We start from the raw sequence: 20489 nt of genomic DNA, 5'->3' as shown, positions 1-20489 counted from the left end.
GGTGAAATAGGAGCATGCACTTACATACTCGTGAGAACAACATGCAAATACGTAGTAGAAACAACTAATATGTTCGCATACACGAATTCAAGTACGACCAGTCACCACAAGTAGCACCCGTTCACGAGTATGACGCATGGCCGGCTATCGGCCCCCACGCCATATTTAGGGGAGAGAGACAACCCGACGCATGGACGCCGCCACAAGCAACCGTCGTAAGACGAAAGAAATCGTCACCATCTATATTAAATTTGTTCTTCTGATAAATATGAATATTACTAAACATTTTGGATAACAATATTTTGTGATTCGTAACTTTTAAAGTCAACTAACATTGTCTAAATAAATAGCTTTAGTTTTTTTCGTTGGCTACTTATTATTTGACCTAAATTAAGCCATAGGCTTTCCCGTTTTGAGTCGAAGAATAAATGGTTACCTTAACTATAAATGACGTTGTAGTGGCGGCCCCTACTTGCCACTACAAGCTGTGCTGCCACTTTTTATTTCAAAAATTGACAAACAACAAATGAACATATTACAAATGTCAACTCTTTAGAGGCGCCAACTCATACTTGAGGCCTGCGCACAGGCACACACCGATGATTACTGCAGTTATAATTTCCATACTAAATAACTGTACATACTACAATGTGTGTTAATTTGCAAAATTTTGTAAAAATTAAACTTAAGGTTAACTCTTTTATTTTAGTTAGAGCAATCTATGGAGTTTATTTGATGCATGTATGAATGTAATGAAAGGACAAAACTGTATGTACATTAGTAAAAAATATACTTTTTAATGTAAACAATATAATTAGGTTTCTGCTATCATTAATAAATATAATATGATATATTTAAAAAACGTTTAAGCTCTATCTAGTAGCAATCTATACAGTACCAAGTATTTCATTTGTAAATTTAATAGTCGTCGTAAGCCAAAGAAGCGAATATGTCACATAATTTCTTATACACTTTAATATGCGATTTATTTTCGTAAAATTCAATATAAATCTCCATCATTAGAAGCACAAGGTATGCAGAAAAAACTGTCACCCCAGTCCACGTACGACTTTTTGGATTGCTGTAACTCACTCGAGGACTTGTCTCCATATTGAATGAACAATAATTTCTGTATCTTGTTACGTTGTTGGCCAAATATCAAAATTTATTTTAATCGTAGTCTTGTAGCACTATAGATACTAAACTTTTTGAAAATTATATGTTAATAAAACGTTAGCGATTGATAAATCTATGCAAATTTTGATGAATTAGAAATAATCAGAGATAGTAATACATTATAAGATATTTTTTATTCTTTCGCTGCAATTTGTTAACGTTTTCTTGCGAAATTATCCTAAACAAAGATATTCGATTTGCACATTGTCTTATAATATGAAGATAAATAAAAAATACATAAAATTACAGAAATTTATTAAAATTTTAGCATGGAATGAGGTGGGCTGATCCAGACGATCTATTGCTTAGTGGCGACTTCGTGAAGTTTGGTCTGCACCTGCTCGGCTTGCTTTACAAAGTCTTCGTAGGCTTTCTTGATTTGAGGCTCAAGTTTCTTGTTGGTCTCCTCCATATTCGCAGCTACTTCACGGGCCAACTTCTGAGTCTCATTAAGGGCATTCTGCACTGCACCTTGTAGCCTCTCGCGTAAGGCATTTGCTTGTTGTTCAACCTCAGGGTGCGATTTACGGAGCTCCTCTACATTGCGTTCGATGTTGGTGCGGGATGTTTCCAAAGCTTCTTTGGCCTTGCCGTTGGCGTCAGAAAGCTGAAACACAAGGTAAGAAGCTAAATAAGCACTGTGTTAACGCATTACATTGTTATCAGTCAGTCAATGTTAATGCCATGTCCGCAAATATTATCAAAGTTTTCGTCATCCTTGACCTCGGGGTACAGATAATATGTCCTAAGATAAAAAGAAATATAGTCACTTACCGCGTTCTGCAGCGTGGCGGAGAAGTCTGAGAGCTGTCTCAGCATGGAGTCTGAACCGTCCTTAAGAGCCTTGGTGACTTCCTGTGTGTTTTTGGAGTTTACTAATGCGTTAAGTTGCTCACTGAAAGTCTTGCCGAATTCCTCTGCATGCTTTTGAATATCTTTCAGCGGGGAGTCAGCTTCACGACGTACCATACGAGCGGACGCCGTTGCCTAAGTAGAAAACACAACTACGTATAAAACATGTTTAAATTTTTATTTTAATAATATAATTTTCATTGAAGAAAAAGTTACACTAGACTTGTTAATTTTATCATAAACTAGAACACTAAAATATCAAAACTATAAAGAATTTGACTCACCACGACGACGCAGACGAAGAGAAGAGCGATCTTTTGAGCCATTTTGTAAATTGCTTGTCCCACGAAGGTCCGAAATAATATGATGAGTTCCCGCTTCGACAGTGGTATATAAGTTGTGCTGTGGGGTATGAGGGGCGGGGGACCGCGATAGCGCAGTGACCAGGGAAAACTTTCCTGAATAGAGTTGAAGTGCCCTATGCCCTGTGTCAACTCACTGGTAATTAGGTAATCACCCTAGCCGTTGTTTGTTTGTTTTTTACTGCACTTCGTCCCTCTAAGACAAACGTTCTCGTGGTCTTGCTACTTATACTTGTTGTGGATTCGCTTGGGCCTAGAAAAGTCTATTTACGTTAACGAGTACGTTGTAATAGCAATATTAGAATGGAATTTTAAAACATCTAAATTAACTTTATAAAATGAAGGTGTTAACTTTACCACAGCTCTCTTGGTTCATATAATAAAAAAATCTTGCAACTTTTTATTTTTTACCGAATTTATCGACCAGCCCATCTGCTGTTGTCCTTTCATCTTTATATTATTGCTTTTCGTTACCTATTAAAACGACTGTATGACTTATTGTCGTTTAAATTGTATGTTCTATCTGTTATGTTTGAAATCATTGTTAAATGTATGTAAGTATAATGTATTAAATACTTTATTCAGAACACTGACAATGGAGGGTGTTACAATATTATTATGGTTACGTCTATCGTTATAATCGCCACAACTCACATGCACACCTTTTACCTTAAATAAAAAATATTTGTTAGAATATTGAGTGATTAAAAATACCTATTTAACTCAATGTTTTGTCTGAAATTGGTATTTTATATGCTCGTATAACTTATTATTGATAACATATCTATTAATTTTTTAAATATCTTGTATGGTCACCCCTATGTAAAAATCATTTAAAACAAGTACATATAGCCTTGAATCTATTGATATACATAAGTGTCTTTATTTTACTCTTCACACTCTCGTCATCTAACCGAATCTCTCCGATTTGTAATGTGTCTCCGAGCCGTAATTTTTTCTACTAGATTTTATTTATTTTACTGAGTAAATTATCAATTTTAACTGAATTTTACTAATACAAGGATAAGGTATTCATAATAATTTATCGGTATCGTTATCTGAAATATTTTTGTAATTAAAGCAATTTAACGACTTCATAATCATAACATTTCGGCAGCCCGTTAAAAAAATAATATCCGCTAAGAGTTATCTCTAACTTGACAACCAATTTGTACCAAAGGAAATTATGAATGATTACGTCTTTAATGAATTATTTCCTTTTAGCATGGATGTTGGAATTGGAAATCGTTTTTATATGAAAATAGTAGGAATGTTTGAACTGTATTTTTAATTAAGAGTGGGATTGATTTTAAATATATAAATAAACATAGTTGGTTTAAGTAAAATAATTACGACCCAACTACATTTTTTTTCTTAGATAAGCCAATTTTTATACCATTTACAAGTTTACACTAGTTCCTAGTCCTAAGGTTCCATTACACAACCGTTACTCTTTATAATTGGATACACTAATTATGTATACCTATCTTATATTATTGTTGTTATTTTATCACATATATACTCGGAATTAGAAGTAAGACTCCTGTAATTTTTTTGTGTACATAAGTTTACTGGTTCGAAAAGTTAAGCTATAAATATGTTTTATTTGAATCACCTGTATCCATTTCCTTGGGGCAGTCATGTAGTGATCGATTTCTATCGAAATAACAACTATAATATTAACATAGGCATAAAAGGTGGATCAGTGAAAAATTACAGCTATGGGCCCGTTCAAGTATTGCGTAAGCAAGCAACAGTAGGTAATTATTTATTTCTCTACACATATTATCCACACATTGTCTATGCTTGAAAACGAAAAATATTTTCGAGGATTCCTACCAAAAATTTATACGTACTGTAATTTTTGCGAGCTTTGCTTACTTTTTCTGAAAAGAGGAAGGGGAGGGAATAAATTGCAGTAAATCTTCTTACGCAATACTTGAGCAGCCCCTATCCCCTATCCGACACTAGAAGGTTAGTACATTACATACATATCCTTGGTTAAGGAAAATAAATGGCTAATATCGATGTGTACTTTGTTCTCGCTCGTTAATTTTTGAGGTTTCTGGACGTAAACAGCTGTGCTACCGGAACTGCGATAGTTAATTAGTAATAGCTGATTACTGTCGCTAATTGTTGTTTACTCGTATTGACAACATTTGGCCTTATCTAGCCCTGCCCTTGCTTGCCCCCTGTGCCCCCCAGTTGAACATACTTTGTACCTTAGTAGATTACTAAAATTATTCTAAATGTCAAGGTCCTTTCTTAAAATTTTAAATGGCCTGAAAGTCTACACAGCTGATAGGTAATGAAACAGAATATTCACTGTGTATATTGTTATTAAATTCAGTATTAAGTGTAAATCTATTCAATATTAAACGAAATGTTTACATTTTTTGATACGTTTTAGTGTACACTAAAATTGGAACCAATTCAGATGAATTAACCAATCGAATGTGTTATTATATGAAATGGTTGGTTTATAATACATTTAAATGTGCTAAAGTGGTGGTATTAGTGGTGTCTATGCTTGAAAACGACAAAGACTTCAGAATTTTACATCTGTTTCTTTGATCGTTTTTATAAATAGGCACTTAAGCTGCATACTTTTGATCCTGCCTGTATACCAACTAACCAACCTGCATACGTGTCGAATGGAAGTCTAATTTTGAGTTTATGATATGACGGTCTCGCCGCGGCATAATATTTCGCTCTATTAATTAATTGCGCATAGAACGAAGAATTTATTGATGCACAGGTTGCGCACAACGTTACCTTTCTTAGATTTCTAGTAGTTGAACTTGAATTAATTAATTAATAAGAAAACAAATACTTAATTATTAACTTTTTTAGAAGTCCGTGAATCGAACCACGCTCTGTCAACAATTTATTAGAATCATTTATTAAATCTTCATGTAAAAATTAAGGGACTCCAAAAGTGAACCTTTTTATATCGAAAGTGTTACTTTGTTGATGTTGAGAAGATTTTACTTTTTATAAAAGGCAATACAGATAAAAATCATAGCTAAAAAGATCAAAAGCATCGTGCCAGAAGTTATTAGCTACTAACATATATATTACTTCGATCGTTACCAGTGTTAATAGACACCAAGTTAAATGAAATGTTTTCTACCTGTAGGACGCCAGGAGCCGTGTTTTGATCGCTGAAGGTTCTGATGCGTTACACCAGCTACGGAAGGTCTGACTACTAAGAATCACAGGTGCAGAATACCACTAGATGGCCAGTGAGTAGTGAGATCATTTGTATCATAAATGGCTCGAGGACATGCCTTATTGTATTCGAGTTCAATAAGTTATTCATATCACAATGCGTCTAATTTTGTGATTATAACTTTATAAGCTTCATAGCTACTGTATATAGAAGTGCATATTTGTTTCGCGACTGTTTTTATTGTATTTTTGATTAGCATATTGAATTTATATAGGCAGTGTATAGTGTGTAGTGTGTGTATATGTTAAGGCGAATCTAATTTAAGCGACATTGTAAGAGTATATACAATACTTTGAATGTTGTGCGTTTCGTCAAATTATATCTGAAACAATTAAGACGCCATCTTCATGTTTTAGGCTAGTTCATTTATATAAGGATACATTCGAGGGGAAATCTTGCTGTCACATCTTGGCCAATAATTTTGTGACGCAATACTGATACTGTCTGTTTTTTCCGGAAAATGAATAAATTAAAAGTAAAACTAACAGAACAACAATAAAATCTTAGTTACAAAACAGTATTATCGGAATATTAAGGAACACTTTTTTACTCATACTGTATAGTTATAAATAATTATTTAATATATGTATTATGTATTATTTTTAATTAGTATGTGCACCACGTCACCGTAGCTTATCATATATTGTTTATCAGTTGTCATTGTTGTTTTGCGGTTAATTTATGTGCCGAAATTTATTGCACGGCAATGTACGTGATATCTTGGATAAAACATCTTGCTTTGGTCATCAGGTCGCTTCTGTCTGCCAACTTTATGTTTATTAAAAGAAAATAAAAGAGAAAAAATATCTAACAAAGAGGTTTCTACACCCATATGCAGACAAACTGTACCTATGTGATGTACACTACGGTATACAATTTCATTGTGTGTGTTTATTGGTAATTTAGTTGTATTGACAATGAGTGCTTACTCAGCAATGACCTCGCCACGGTTCTTGCCATTGTAACTTGTCAATGGGTCATTTCATTGTGTCTCTCGCAATTAATCTGTACCAAATATAGTATGTTATTCTGTTTAATCAGTTTGCTTATAGCAAAGAAAATTTCATGATCATCCCATCATCAAACATAAAATTTATGACGAAGATTAAAAAATATTTTATCTTTAAGTTTATTTACTAATTAAATGTATGCAAAGACAATTAGTAAATAGGCAGACTAATTAGTTAATTAATTTTATAGTAACTATATAGTACTACTTTATTCTTTGTTTATTAAATATTTATATAACGAACCAAAGTTATAAAAGTAAAAGTCTATGTCGATTTCATATTGCGATAAGTAAGTGATCGGCGCCGATCAGTAAGTCACAATAGCGATAGCGATTTCAATGTTGCGACTTCAACCCTACGATTAATGAGCGTTATATATTAAATACACACGTTATAGACTACCAGTGTTGCACTATGCTTTCAGACCAGAAACAATTATTGCTCATTTTAATTCTCATAATAATAATCAATCTAAATAAACTCTTTACCAACGGGCAACGGCGTTATAATGTATTATTGTAGGCCATCACGAATTTAGTATGGTAAAGCCACATTTCTCCATTTGTTTCATACAAGGTTTTAAAGCAAGCTGATGTGCCTTCTATGCCTCCTAACGGGAAGTAGCTATTCTTTCGCGGGGCTTAGAACCCAATAACTACGTAAGCGATCTTAAGTATACTAACAACAAAAGTAAGAAGTAAATAAATGTAACTAAAATTAAAAAAAAAAAGAACTCGAATTTTGCTGATTTTTTTAATTATTTCCGAATTTTGGCCCATCGTAGAAATAACCAAGACCTGTTACTATTTTACTTAAATAATTCTAGTTGATACGTAGTCGTAAGTACTATGGAAATAGATTAATTCATATACATATAAGAGTAGACTGCTTACATTGTCGACTTACGTTGTGTGTGTTTGATTTTTATTTTAGATACAGAAATTATACACTTATTAGCGCCAGGGAGTCAGGAAACAAAACATATTTAAAAAGGTATTTTTATTTAAAAGAGCTATTACTTATATTTATTACTCTTAGCCTCTATTTTGATCTGAATTTTACGCCGGGCGCTCTAAATCAGCCTACATGCGATACTTCTAATTATTAATATTATTACAATATTGTTCAGTTAGACATAAACACCACGCTAAACACATTGTTTTTATTTTATTGTGATAAAACTACAATATACATTAAAGTATTCATGACAAAGAAATAAATAGTAACAAAATGTTTATGGAGTGGAAACTCTATTTTCTTTTCTGGCAAAAGCGAACGTCGAAGCCTTTGCTAATTTTTTTTACTAGGCGTTTATGATTTTTAAATCGCTATTTTCATATGTTGATGTTCATAGCATAATAATATAAATCAATACAATAATTTTTACATACAGTGTACTCAGTTCATATAAAATATCAGTCAATTCAGTCCGTTAAAATCTTACTTTTGTGAAACGTAACATTACAATGTATGTAATAATCACATATATCGTCAGATTTGTTTTTGTTCATTTAATTTTAATGAATATTAATGTTTTGGACTTGGTACTGAAAAACAAAAGAAGGCGATCTGAATTTCTAACTTTAAAGAATAAAAAGCAGAGGCCAAGTATTTCCATATCATAAAAATTTGTTTTAATAATTTTTAAAGGGGCAGTAAATGAGAACTCGAAATTTAAACTATAAAATACATTTAATAACTAGAGTTGAATATTATGTATGAATAGATTAAGCGTATGAGGCGGATAGGCGCGAAGCGACGGGGTCACCGGTTGGGAGGCAGGAATCCTAATGCAGAAAGCGCCGCAGTTGCACTGGCAGCAAGCGGCTCCCGCCAACGCCACAGGGCTGTATCCCGTACCGGCTGCGCACGCAAATCGGCACACGTCTTACTAAGCGCCGTAACGCAGTCGGCGCGATAGTGCTGCAGACGCGCGTGTCGCGTCTCTAGCGCATATGAGCTGCAGGCACCACCAAGGCAAGCCAGAGGAAAGTGGTTGTGCAGTGCCAGCACGCGGTCCGTCTCGTGAAACGCTTTCACGTACTGGCCCGGTTTGGTAAAGTTGCGAGTGCGGTACACGTGCTGTAGCATGTGAAGGTAGCGCGGAACACCCTCTTCCCAAGCGTGTTCATGTTGCAATGAGTCAAGGAAATATAGGTTAGACGCATGGTATGAAGTGCGAGGCGGCTTTCCCGAAGCGGGTGTTGACAATGGTAGAATACGTCGCATTAACGCTCCCCAGTCACCGTCTTCCAACGGCACTATCACTTCGTCAATGTCTAGCAGTGCCAGCCACCGGTATTGGTACATATGGCGGTACAAGCAGTCGTTGTACGGTATCAGCTCCATCTGTCGTTTATGCGTCGTTTTCTTTTTGAGATACATGTGCTGCAAGCCTGGCAAATTAGGTTGTCCACCAGGCAGAGTTATAGGCGTCACTTCCACTACGCCGAGATCCTGATAGTAATCCAAAACTTTTGTGATGTTTGGGTGAACCTGGAGCTCGTAGAAGAAAATTTTGTGCGCACCGAGCAGGCGCACCATCTCTATCCACTCGACGAGCCTGACCGAGAGATCCTCATGTAAGAAATCCAGCCCTTTCACGCAGACGGCAAAATCTTTACGTTCAGCCGGCGTTGGTGGTCGGTCGTTGTGTACGCGCAAATTGTTAGTTGCGCGGTCGCAGGGGTTGGCCACCAGTGAAACGGAGGCCGGCACTAGGTGACGCACGTCAGCTGGAAGCACGCATGCCATCAGGTAAGGCTGCAGCACGCCGTCACGGTAATTGCCCCATTTACTATTCCACACATACTTGTACTCAAGGTTTCGCACCACCACGGGTGCCTCGCGCTCCTCGAACCAGAGCTGGCAGTGTGTGGCGAGCGTCGGTTTAATGCGATCGTGAACAGCTAGGACGCGCACGGCAGGTCCGATTCGCGAGGCATTGCGGGCATCCATGTACGCGCCATACAGATGGAACACCTCACCCTTGGCGCGCAAAGTCTGCCAATAAGTGTTATGGAACTCGATGTCGTATATAGAGGGGAAGGGCGCACAGTCCTTTTTCTTGTAGAATTTGTTCTTATCGTCCTTGTGCTTGTGCCAATAGGAAAGCGGTAGCGAGGGCAGGCGGCGCTCCGCATCGGCACGCAACTCTTCTTCTGTGAGAACTCGCGTGTCGGTTGCGGGGAGAGCGGGGGCAAGGGAGGATGGAGGAGCGGACGTGGAGGCGGCGGGTTCGCTTTGCAGTAGGAGGCGTGCAGGTCGCGCGGGTCTGCTCCCAGTTGCCGGCGTCTGTAGTCGCGGGGCAAGCATGAGCGCGGCGAGCGCGCACCACGCGAGCAGCACGGCGGCGCACCGCGCTCGCCACCGACCGCCCGCACCCGCCGCACACCACCCGCGCATGCCCTGCAATGAAAAACACAATTCTTTTTAGTTGCACCGAAGCAGATTACCTATTTAAAACGCTTTGTAAAATTTGTGTTTAAGCTGTGTATAGGACAATATCTGTGGGGACTGCTAGTATTAATATAATATCTACATATATTATAATAAAAAACTTGATCGTAGTATTTATAAAATTGCGGAGAATTTAAGGTCGACATGGCCTAAAATTACCTAAATTACTGAACTCACTTAAAAAAGTATATAATGGTATTTTTTAATAAATAATACTTTTTAATTGATTGTGGTTAAATTAATGCCTTTTTTTAATATGTAATAATAATGCCAGCATTTTTACATACAATATTTTTTAAATGTGTGTATAACAAGAATTGGTTTGAAACATATAGAGATTTAATGGAAAATAAGTGTTGACAAACAATTATCTATATTATATCTACATTACCCAATAAAATATCAGACATTACATGATTTATTAAGTTAGTATCAATCCGAGAATCGAAAATTCATAATCCTTGAGGTCATCATCAATGCGAGACCATAACGTGGACAGCAGAAACCTGCACTGTGCGCGTCGATCTACCGAAGAATTTATTCTAAGCGAAGAACTTACAACATAGCTTTTAAACTAGAAGACTTCACAATTATGCTTATCACGGCTACTTTGACATAAACTGACAATAGCATAAAAATTGTCTGATTGTTGATTGATCTTAGGTACTAATTTGTATTGTAATTTATGAAACAGTTTTTATATATTATCATAGCCCGCACAATGTCCATAGGTTATATAACATTTATCGTTGCTGTATCACTGATTGTTGTTAGTTAAAACACTACATGTTATAGACATTCCTATGTATGAATCATTGAGAAAATCCCAGCAAATAGCAATTAAGCCAATAGGATTTCTTTTACTTATCGTAATAACATTATAAATAGGGGTTTTAAATTTAAGCCACAAGCATCATATTTTTTGTTAATAACCGGATCTATTTTTATCCTTTTATAATTATCATCTTACACGATCTGTTTATAGAATACAAAGCAACTTTTAATCCCTATAAGCTCAACTATAATCAATTAAACGACATTCTTCAAGTCTGAGAAAAGTTAAGGCATTTTTAATTAAAATATTTATTGTAATTATCGATAAATATCTGAAGATGGATCAGTTTGAGCAGTTTATTTAGAAGATAAAGCGTTTATATTCATTATCTGATAATTGGCGTGGCGGAATTTTAATCGATTGACCGCAGAGCTCGTTGAGCCGGTTTGAGGCATTATTTTTATAGGGGTAACTTAGGTAATCAGATAATAAAAAAAGATAATGTGTATATCTAAGTATAGGTCTTCAACTTCGCATACGAACTCACTAGTCTACCGTATGCCTACGTTGCTGACCACGGCGCTCAGACATGAGCTGCCGACTTATGAGAGAGAGAAGTATTAAGGTTATATATTGAAATAAAGAATAGAGATGTTATATATTTAACATAGCCTACTGCTTATCTTTGTGTCTCGGGGCCCCATCGTGTTTCCGTTAGAACAGCAGATCGAGATAAGTGGTTAGAGAATAGAGATTCTGAGCGACTGGTTCGTGATTTCAGTGTGTACAGTTTTAGAGTTTTGTTAAATTTTAAACGTGGTTTTCCTAAAAAATCCCGTTAAATTGAATCTTCTCTTGTAATTTATAGACATATGACTGTGTCAGCTGCCAATATTATAAAAATTACCGGTTATGCCTAATTTACGATTCGAAAGATATGCTGCTGTGAAATGGGTTTATGTAAATAAAAATACGTTAACTATTATATTTAATTCTTAAATTCATTGACTAAACCCATGAAGGCAATCACGTATTTAATTTTTAAATTTAACCTATTTACTGCATGATATTTTCTTTGTGAATTTAAAAATATTCATGATTATTGTCATTCGAAGGACCTCAAAAAACCTTCTTTTCAATAAAAACTTATAATCATGGGTGTGTAAAAAAGAAAAGAAAAGAGCGTACCAACTCTTAAAAGGCCGGCAACTGAGTATAGCCCTCTGGCATAGTGTCCATGGGCGGCGGTATCACTTAACATCAGTTAGTTTGTTCTATTAAAAAAAAAAATGGCAAGATGCATAAATGTTTGTAGCGCTACTGGAATATTATGTACTATAATTATATTATGTTTATATACACAGCGTTGAATTAATATAAATATTACATATAAATGGCAGCAGTGAGGAGTGCTTAGTTACTAAGGGCATGGGGTTATTGTTTCTCACCATCAGACCATGAGTTCACTTTAAAGGCAGAACTTTCTATTGCTATATGACATAGGTAACTTGAGGCACCTGCTTAAATTGCCTTATACACACTTATAACTGACAACTCGAAGTTCAAATAGAAAACTAAATGATGACAGTAACTCTGACTATATACTTATAAATTTAGTAACACTGTATGTACATGATTACGTATTCAAATCAAATAAAGTTACATTTAGTGCCAGTTCTCAATTCAAGGGCACAGAACAAAGAAAGAACTGGCAATAAACTCTTCGTCACTCATTTAATTCGCTACGGTTTCTTCAGAAAATCTTTGTAAGCACCTGTAACCATAACATCGTACTTCTTATTACATGTTAATACAGTAAATCATTATTTACTAAAAATAAAATATAGTATAAAAGGATTATGCCAAAAATTTTCGACCCATTTCATTTAAAGATCTTAAGGTACAGATAGTTTTACCATTAATGCTAATGCGGTAATGTTTAATTAATGACTAATTATGTATGTGTACCAATGTACTGTGAAATATCAATACAATCTTTATAAATTTATACGGCTGGAATCATGATAATAAGTTTTGATTGCATTCCATCAAAATGGCATGACGACCGGAAACTCCTTAACCTTGGTAACTTATTAGTTGAATCAGTAATTAAATGTTGCCTGCACGACCAGTCGCAATATATCATTTACAAATCGTTGATCGATATATCGAATTATACTGATTTAATGTCCTAGTGGATCAAATTTGCTGTGATTTACATATGTTGTTATAACCTAAAAACAATAAATTAAAGTCATTTAGTGTCTTCTACTAAATTGAAAGATAAAGGCCACACGTGGATTTTAAATTAGCCTGAACTTATCATAATCTGTGAATCTGTTTAATGATACCAAAGTAATTAACATTAGAAAAAGAACGAAAATATCTGCAATATACATGTTTTTTCTTCATCTGAGAAACTGTCATGTGATAATAAACACTGATAATAATAATGAGTGAACTGTTGTAAGGAATGTGCATGTGTGCATTTTTACATTTCTGAACGAACAGTCGCGGCAATGAAAATTAAAATGTAAGCCATGTACTTGTAATGATATTGTCCATTGCTCTGGCTTTTCTGGTATCTAAACGTGAAAGGTCACCTTAATTTACTTTCGATATTTGTCTATTCGTTTTTAAAATATAACGATTGAATTATTGCTGTATTATTGTTATTCTTAATTACAAATACGGGTTCTCAGCAATGACGTCAATATAATTTAATTTCCTAAAACACTAAAGATGGTCACGAGTTCGTGAGGGATGACACGCACTGTTTGTCTCAACTTATTAAAAACCTTGTAGCAACCTTAATACTTCCCGAATTTTAACCTTCTGCTGACTTTGAGTATTATTAGATTGACCGAAACAATCTTACAAACTCTATCGTTTACGTCCGTGATTTTGAAACAATATAAGCTGGGTTTCAACAATACTGTAAGAGGTTTTTTGAAAAACTAAAACACTATTAATAAATATCTATGTAAACATATTAAAGAAGCAAGATTTTAAATTCGTTGATGAAATCTATTCTTTGGTGTCCATTATGATGGTGTCGGTGTGTATGCAGTAGTCAATACTCGAGTCACGTTAGTCAAGGTTGGTCACGTTCTGCTCATAAAAGCGAGGAGACGAGACCGTAACGAGACAAGCGGAAAGTGCCTGCCCTTATTTCTTTACGCATTTGATAGAGAAGATATAACTACAACTGTGACACTGAAGCCTACAATGCAAACGATGAGCGATAGAGCGATGGAGACGCAATCTGTGAATGTAGGTTTTATATGTATACTGAAACGAAAATAATATTAGGTCTAAATATGAAGAGATGTTCTTAAAAAGAATGTTGATTAGCCTACTTATAACGTAACCCAATACAGACAGGAGATATCAAACTGAATACTATCACGCACTACTTGTTGCAGCGAGCATTAACTGTAAAATATAGTTGTAATGTTGTGGAAATATTGAGGAAGTTCGAGAAATGTTTCCGACATTTTCAATCCGATCATTATTTTTAAACGAAACTGTTTTTTTAATAAGAAGATAAGTTTTATTATTCTGATTTTACATAAGCATAAGACTACAATAACTCCTTGGGACTGGGTATTGCAATAGCCACAGATAAATAGTACATATAAGAAAATAAAAAGCTCTATGTCAATCCTATTACTTCCTAACTTAAGGTGGTAAATGTGAATGAAATTTACTTATTTAAACGAAGTTCTCCATGTCCCCAATAAATAAAGTGTTTACGAGTCACCAGCCGATGTTCAATGAACAACAAAAAGATGTCGACACATCCGCGTCAATCTAAACTGTCTTCCTGCGTCCAATAAAACTAGCTGTGAAATGGCTTCTTTTGAAGTATTAAAGGTAAAATAAGACGCGTGCGAACATTTAGGTTGCAACTGTCAAGTTTGAAGTGACAGTTTGGTTTGGATAAGCGATAAATCTACTCTTGGCAAGGTACCAACGTATGAGAGAAACAAACAAAACTTGAAAGCTCAACAATAACCTATTGTTGGGGAGGACCCAATAGTTATATACCATTAAATATTGACACCCGATAATTTAGTTCGTATAATTGGTTTAATTAAAATGAAAAGGCATTAATAAAACTTTATATTATTTGACACAAGGAGATAATAACATATAACTATTTTGGGTAGGCGTACGATAATTATGTTAAATAACTCAGAAAATATAGACAAGTTTTAAAATAAAACATTACCTATTGAAAAATTAACATTCAAATAGAGAACTTTAATATCGCGGATTCGAGACAACGGAATTTTCAATTTATTTGCTGTCGCACGTACGTACTTCAAGTAAAAACCTTATTTTTTTATCCTTATAATCAGTGCTTACAATTTCCTTAAAGATTTTTAATTGTTTTGTTTATGGCTTGGGTATATTTTCTGTGTTCTTTTCCTCTTATCTTCCGGGATTGTATTATACTTAAATATATAGTTCTAAGATACATATAAACTAGTCTGACAATAAGTTCTGTTACTAATGAAAATGATTTTTTTTCAACTTTTTAACTATTTTGAATTTGTAAAACGTATATTATTTTAAAAATTCCTTTTGATTGGAACAAAAGTTCCATTTCACATATTTCTTCGTATTTCTAAACAAATAACAATGTGGAATATGGTGTTAAAGAAAATAGGATTGTAGCGATCGCCTTGCACAATGGGGTATGTAGCCGTCGGTCATATTTCACATACATACATACATCAAAAGCTTTGTATCAACAGATACAATACTTTATCTGTTCATACAAAGCTATTGAAGTGTATGTGTATACTTTTTCTGCCGAAGACCAGAAAAAATCGGGGCGCGCGGCAAAAAATCTTATCAAGATTCTAGCTAGGAGTCTGTCGCGTATTAAAATACAAAACCTGAAGCTCGGAGTTTATCTATGATAAGATGTCTTGCCCTAAATCAATCATTACAATTAAAGAGAGTGGTTCGTTCAAAACGCGTTCTGTCGCGATACAGTACAGTACATTACAGGCTTTTCTAGGTACTCATGTATGGAAAGGAACGGAAAATCAAAGAAAACTTTATTCAAATTTAAAAAAAGTAATTTCAAACAAGATTGTATATACAAAATGAATAGTCTATATAAATAATTACAACAAAATTTTTAACTTATATAAAATGAGGCTAGATCGTATCGTACATGACATATGATCGTATATGAATTAATAAAATAATCTTAGAAGTATTAGGATCTACCTACACGAATTGCAGAATCTCTAACTATTTCGATTTTATAGCCATTTTAAATAAATAAAGGGCCATGTAGAGTGTGTAGTTGATAGAAGGGATATAGACAGGTTTATATTTCCGTGTTTGGGTAAAACGGAAAGCCTGATTCGTTAGCTTTCTTATACTTTTATAACGACAAATAACTTTTCTATTGACCCATAATATTCCCTGTGGCTAAGTTGTAAGTTGAAAGCAATGAATTGTTTCGCTAAGAGAGTTTCAGTTCATGAAAGATTCGTTGTTTATTTACCTACATATATCGTTTGATACAGACTTTTATCTTCATTATAATATTATGGATTATAGCTAAACAGTTATTAAAGAGATTTTGTATTATAACTTTATTAGCCTATATGAAAGCATGACAGTTTAAAACTGCACGCGATAATTCGCAAGCTAATAATCATTTGCTGATACATTGCTTCAATAGGTGATTTATACATGCCAGAAACAAGACACGAAGATGAAAGCTAAAACGAAATTGTTAACAAATCAGATATTTAATCTGTTTTCATAACACAAAATAATCACTGCACATTGAGTGATAAATTATAGTTTAATCACTTATGTAAAAGACTCTTTACCTGTTAATTATACAATAAAAGGCAAGACTTGGTACGATTTTTTATAATTAAAAATAAACTTTCGCATTAATTAGTTAATAATAAATTAATTTACGGGAATAATGATTCTATTGTTATGATTTCCTGAGAATAACAGCAAACACGTCATATAATACCGTTTATAAGATTAATTTAAATGACTATACAATTTGACCATAATGGCGGTGCATTATGTCGCATTATGGCATATCGTTTCAGAGTCGTTATTGAAATCACTCTAGTGTATACCGAATTTTGTTATTGCACTTAAACGGGCCTTGGCCCTATCAGATTGGTAAAACTTTTCATTGCATTTATCGTGAAATATATTTCTAGTAAAAAAATATAAGTAGATTTTTTTAATATTAGGTTTTTAGAGTAACTACGTTACATTAAAGATTTTAAGTCGGCGATATTTTATATCCAAATATGCATATCATTACATATAGCATAAAATATGAAGAAATAATATATTTGTTGCTTCATACTTTAGGCTATAATAAACTTATCAAGTTTTAGATGATTTTGCGAAACCATTCACTTCATGCCGAATTTAGTTTGGAGTAAATACGAACGATCAGCAATTAACGTTAATTCTACACGGATTGATACAGAGCAGTGTTGGCCTACTGGCTGAAGCGTGCGACTCTTATCCCTGAGGTCGTAGGTTCGATCCCAGACCGTGCACCAATGGAGATTCTTTCTATGTGCGTATTTAACATTTGGTCAAACGGTGAAGGTAAACATCGTGAGGAAACCGATATGTTTTAGACGACAAGTCAAGTCATGAAAAAGTCGACGACGTGTGTCAGGCACAAGAAGCTGATCACCTACTTGCCGATTAGATTTAAAAATGATGATGAAACAGATTCAAAAATCTGAGGCCAAGACCTAAAGAGGTTGTAGCGCCACTGATTTATTTATTTGATTCAGAGCAGTTGATATAAAAATAAATATATTACAGACGTTACAATATAATTCAGGTTTAATAGTAATTTAATTTCTAAATGTGTAATAGGAAGTTTCGCGAGTTTAAAATATATACGGCCATAAACGCCTTTAGTTCCTAAAACGATGAGTAACACCTCAATTTTATACAGCGTAATACATTTTATATATGTAATGCATAATGCAGACTCAAACCAAAACAAAATTCAATCGTTCCCATTAGGGTTTTACGCGTCATGCTTCCTTTACGTGGAGTATTATATATCTTTTTGAATGTACATATAATACTGTAAAGTGTACATAAAGTATTTAAGAACTTAAATGTGAAGGATATACAATACGATATAAAGTGAATGTAATCAATAGTGGTTATGCGAGTTTTTAAAACATTATCTGTGTTGTTATTCATTGTTACATGAAATTAATTTGCGTCATTGAGGACGTATATATGACGTAGTGTTTGTGACGAATTAGGTTATCAGTGTGAATCATTTCTAAATTTTTTAAGTGTAATTGAATTATAGAATACTGGATCCATATGCTTTTTAATGCGAATACACAATCAGACCTGGATAATTTTACAATTGAAACTACAATCCTTTAGAAATCCTAAATATGTATACTGATAGCCAGCTCTCTTCTGAGGCTTAGATAACTTTTTTAAATAATAACAGTTAACAAACCGCATTACGCTTAAATATGTTATTGTTCATTTTTTATTGTTAGGATATAATTAATTAAAATATTTTTAATGTTTTTGACATTGATAAAATCATTATATATATTTCAAGTAGTGGCCGTCTTGTATGTGTAAATAATAATACTAAATAAAAGCTACCTAAGAGTCTCGTAGATGAAACTATGACCAACACGCAGCGGGATTTATTACCTGCAAAAGAAAAAAACGGATTTTATTTTTACATTCTTAAATTATTTATGTAGTTAAATAAGTAAAATCATCTATAATAATAATAAAGTATTTAATTATAAAATAAAATTTAAAATCATTTTAGTAGAAAAAGTTCTAAATTGCTATTTAATTTAGCAACAATCATTCTACTACACCAAGAACAATTACGGACATTTATTACGTCACCAGACTCAATAAAACAAAAAAAAAATTAATCACATGATCATATCACACAATTTAGTAATAACGTATTTACACACTACTGTATACAATGCGAGTTGTTTTATAGTAGCAATACCAACTATTTGTTAAGTAATTTTTTTTAAAAGGGCTATATTAGGGTATAATTGGAAAGGTAATTGCGCAACGCGCACTGTTAGCTTGGTTAATCTGTTAATAAAGTTACGTTTATTATAAAACATTAAGGAGGTCATATCATTTGGTAGCGTTATGCAACGTTGGCCTGCAACTGTACATACTGAAGCGGAACAATTGAATAAAATATAATGTGAAAAACTATGAACCGTAAAAAGAATCAAGCGCATAAAAAAAATAAAACGATTATAGCCCGGGCGATTTCAGGTAAAAATATCAATGACAATACTTTTTTAGTTGCAGTAATTCCTAGCTTTGTTTAAAATACAGCTGCTCTTATAGCCGTTACAGTTGTTTTGTACGCTCATGAATAACATTTTTATTGTTTCAATCGAAATTGGTTTAATCAAAGTCGGCCCCTGTAGCGAGCAAACAGTTATCCGGCATCGCCGCAGGCCACAACGGAACTGCTCTACAATATAGTGCATTTGCTTTCATTGCGCCAGCGCATCACGTACACAACAATGATGATATCTTTAACAATAATAAAGAGATTTGTTACAAAAACTACTCGACTCACTTCGGAATAGTTTTGATTTAAAGGCACTTGGTTTGGGTCTTACATTTACTCTATTTTATATACTGCAAACAAAGTTCGAGACTTCGTTAATTAAGAAATTATTTTAATATCAAGATAATCTGTGCAACTATTAGAGCTTTTAATAGACAATTTGGTATAAGAGATATATCCGAGAATATGTTTGTGATGAAATAGTAAAACGATTTTAAGGAATTTTTAAATTGATCAAATTAATATGACCCACATTTTAACCACTCATAGCGTGTTCTAAAAAGTTCCGTAAGTTTTTTATAGACGATGTGAAAAAGCGCACAGTCGGTTGTAGCTAATTAGAGAGGACTTAGTGGCAACGCTCTAGTTGCGTCTTGCGTCCGTCTTGTCGCCCGAGAGATCTCTGTGTTACAACTCATAAATGTCTCCTAGAATTAATACATAAATTAATTGAACATCTCCTTGGACTTATATAAGATCAGTTTTGGTGCATGAATTGTTTGATTGAATCAAAGGAAAAAGTCGAAATTACACTAAATAAAAAAAGCGCTTTTGTGTCTGAAGTTTTCTGAAATGTCTGAAAATTTGCTAATCGTTCTAAAATTTTAAAAAGTTCTATTAACATTAAATTTTAATATAATAGTTATGTGGGTGATGCAGGAAGTAAACACAAGATGTTTTTAATAGATCATGATATTATCTTTACTCGGGAATTATGTTAGTGGGTTAACTGATAAATCTTTAGCAGAGGTTAATCTACACTTCTATATATAACTTTTTAGTACAAACAATATAATTTCGCATTAAATGGTGACGGTCGAGTCACAGGCCCTTCAACACAATGACTTTAAGTGGTTCAGGTCATTCACAAACAGCATTTTTAATTCCCTATATATATATTTTGACGTTCATAAGTGTAGGTACATTGTCTTACCTATGAATAAATGATTTTGATTTTATTTATATGCAAAAGATAAAATTCGGTTTTGGCATATAG

At 33.9% G+C, this 20489-nt stretch overlaps 2 protein-coding genes across 4 annotated transcripts in view; both read right to left on the bottom strand.

Annotated features, from left to right (window-relative positions):
- Positions 1-1414: 1414 nt before the first annotated feature.
- Positions 1415-2471, bottom strand: LOC110997092 (apolipophorin-3). Its single transcript, XM_022265074.2, has 3 exons — positions 2313-2471; positions 1951-2163; positions 1415-1783 (listed from the first exon to the last, which is right to left on the bottom strand). Exons 1-3 carry the CDS (start codon positions 2352-2354, stop codon positions 1475-1477), a joined length of 564 nt encoding a protein of 187 aa, XP_022120766.2. The 5' UTR covers positions 2355-2471; the 3' UTR covers positions 1415-1474.
- A 5834-nt stretch (positions 2472-8305) lies between these two features.
- Positions 8306-20489, bottom strand: part of LOC110997052 — a 30944-nt gene continuing 18760 nt past the window's right edge. For 2 of the 3 annotated variants that reach the window (XM_022265002.2, XM_022265004.2), the window contains exon 2: positions 8306-10040. In XM_022265002.2, coding sequence (XP_022120694.2) covers positions 8397-10037 — 1641 coding nt within the window. In that variant the 5' untranslated portion in view covers positions 10038-10040 and the 3' untranslated portion in view covers positions 8306-8396. Of the gene's footprint in view, positions 10041-18534; positions 18563-20489 lie in introns of those variants that run through there. The other variant, XM_045634509.1, reaches the window with a different exon arrangement.

The sequence above is a fragment of the Pieris rapae genome, chromosome 3 (assembly GCF_905147795.1).
Source record: "Pieris rapae chromosome 3, ilPieRapa1.1, whole genome shotgun sequence".
Classification (NCBI taxonomy): Eukaryota; Metazoa; Arthropoda; class Insecta; order Lepidoptera; family Pieridae; genus Pieris; species Pieris rapae.
This window is presented reverse-complemented; position numbering and strand designations above follow the sequence as displayed.